The 2,334-nt window shown below is 36.7% G+C and overlaps 1 protein-coding gene across 1 annotated transcript; it reads right to left on the bottom strand.

Annotated features, from left to right (window-relative positions):
• Positions 1-374: 374 nt before the first annotated feature.
• On the bottom strand, positions 375-1,647 carry LOC103950098 (sterol carrier protein 2-like). The gene is made up of 3 exons (XM_009361251.3): positions 1,257-1,647; positions 1,107-1,167; positions 375-748 (listed from the first exon to the last, which is right to left on the bottom strand). The coding sequence occupies exons 1-3, from the start codon at positions 1,383-1,385 to the stop codon at positions 564-566; spliced, it is 375 nt and encodes a 124-aa protein (XP_009359526.1). The 5' UTR covers positions 1,386-1,647; the 3' UTR covers positions 375-563.
• Between the last annotated feature and the right edge of the window lie 687 nt (positions 1,648-2,334).

Genomic DNA, 2,334 nt, shown 5'->3' with positions numbered 1-2,334 from the left:
AGCCAACATCATAACAATGAATTGTTTCACTTATTGTTTTTGGTGGAAAACTGCTACTCTCTTTCTTTTTCATTATCAGAGTTTCAGTTGTGAGGCAATTTCGGCACACCCCAGTTTATTTCTGCCCGTTATATTGGATACATAAAAGGAACACCAAATGACAGAAAAAACATGGATATGTACAAGGTGAAAGGGGTGCACGGAGTTCATTTCCCTTTCAGTTTATCATTGAGTTGGCTGATTTTCCCTGTTTTGCAGCCAAATCAAACCCCTGAAGCCACCCAACTCCCAAATATCCAAAGACTACAGATAGCAAATTTGCAGGAAAACACAAGAAAAATAACAAATATTATAAGAAAAAAAACCCTCAGTCATATTCGAATCGGCAGCTTATTGCATTAAGTACGAAATGATTCACATATCAAAAAGCACAAGCTTTCATCTAATTGACTTCTAGTTTCTCTTTAGTGGAAAGCTAAAATTCCTATCGGTTCAAAGTTTCCTAGTATTTGAGAAATTCATTTGAAGCAATCAAAATATAATTAGGCCTAAAATCCGAAATCTCACATCTTGGCAGGCTTGGGGAAAATGTCAGGTGTGAATTTCGTGGCCGCACTCAGGCTGCCCTTGATCTTCATTGCCCCCCTCATGAAAGCGATTTGTGGGTTCATCTTCCCTAGCGCCACCTTAACGAAATCATCATCCTTGAACGAAAAAGTTGCATCTGGCTTCCCTCCTTCATATGCCCCTGTAATTTCAGCTCAGATTTCAGGAAAAGCTCTCATCTTTCACACATTAAACAGAATTATTAAGGGCCTTTTCTAGGTGCTTCTTTCCAGAAGGGGCTTCTTCAAAAAGCACTTACATATGAGCCAAATACATTTCTTTATTTTTTCAGCCAAAGGCAATCAAAAGCATTTTCTTCTAGGTGCTTCTTCGGACAGTACTTACGTATATGCCAAATCGCTTTTAAATTTTTCTGCCAAACGTGATAAAAAAAACACTTTCGACCATCACAAAACGCTTTTAACCACAAACAATCTCAACAGGCCCTAAATTGATTAATTAATTAGGATTAAGAGCAAACCAAAATCAGAAACCCTAACCTTTCTTGACCTCGCCTTTCTTAAGATCAACTGTAAAAATCACCTCATTGAATCCAATTTTCTGCGATTTCAACTCAGAAAGTCAAGGGAAAATTGGGAATTGATCAGATTTAGAGAATTTGAGGAAGGTCGGCGAGTGGTAGAGCCTACCTTGGGTGCGATGTTGATCTGATAGACGAGTCCGATTTTCTTGGTAATTTCTTTGCCGGCGTCGGTTTTCAGGTGCTCTTTCATCAGCTCCAGCAAGCTCTCCGACTTCAACTCTGCACCGCTCGCCATTGCTTCTCTCTCTCTTCAACTCTGCAAGTATCGAGATGTAAAGGGCCTCGCAACAACGTCGTTTTTATCGTTCGATTTCTGAGAGACTGGTTAATTTGGTCGGAGAATTTAATTGTTGTATAAGATCACGCGCTAACTAACCGCGCCTGAAGAGATCAGATGACGGACAAGGCACGCATTTCCATAACTTTATTTTCTGGTAGTTTTTATCGTTCGATTGGGCTGGCATCATAAATTTGAATTTTTCTGGGACCTTACTTCGAAATCAATAACTCTGTTTTAGATTTATAGCTCTACAAAAAAATTAGTTGTAAATAAACAGTATTATGTCATTTACAAGACCATCTTCAATGGTTGGGCTAAAAGTCAAATATTTTAATCCGAAAAATTTAGTTTTTAGCCCAGAAACAGTTTTTCTGCTCCAACCGTTCTAGCCTAAAATTTTAGCTCAGGATTATTAAAGAATGAACTTAGGCTTTTTTTTGGTTAAATTAAATTTAAAAAAAATAAATAAATATGTAGACTATCGTAAATTAATTTTATGAACATTTTAATCTAAAAAAATTTAAATTCCGATAAATATTGGGTGGAGTCTACTCCGATTTATGAGCTAAATTTTGTGGGGAATTTGACCTTGGTTTAGCATTTAGCATTTAGCCCAAATTTTCCCCTTAGATTGGATTGGGTTTGGGGGGGGAATTTTGGAGGGTAATTTGACTTTTAACCCACCATTGAAGTTGGTCTAATCGAATGGATTAAATATAATTCTATAAAAAATTTATTGGTTTTAGGTTTATATTATAAATTAGTTAATTTAATTAAACTACCGTTTAATGTTTTTAAATCTAGCTGTGAGGCCTGTAACATGTGAATTAATTATTGCAATTGAGGAGCTGACGTCATCTCCAACTGAGTCGGCTAAAGGGTTATAGGCCAAAACATAGTCTGT

The sequence above is a fragment of a genome, unplaced genomic scaffold (assembly GCF_019419815.1).
Source record: "Pyrus x bretschneideri cultivar Hongxiangsu unplaced genomic scaffold, Pyrus_bretschneideri_v1 Contig1, whole genome shotgun sequence".
In the NCBI taxonomy this organism is placed as follows: domain Eukaryota; kingdom Viridiplantae; phylum Streptophyta; class Magnoliopsida; order Rosales; family Rosaceae; genus Pyrus; species Pyrus x bretschneideri.
Note: the sequence above shows the minus strand (reverse complement) of the source record. Positions and strands in the feature narration are given on the sequence as shown.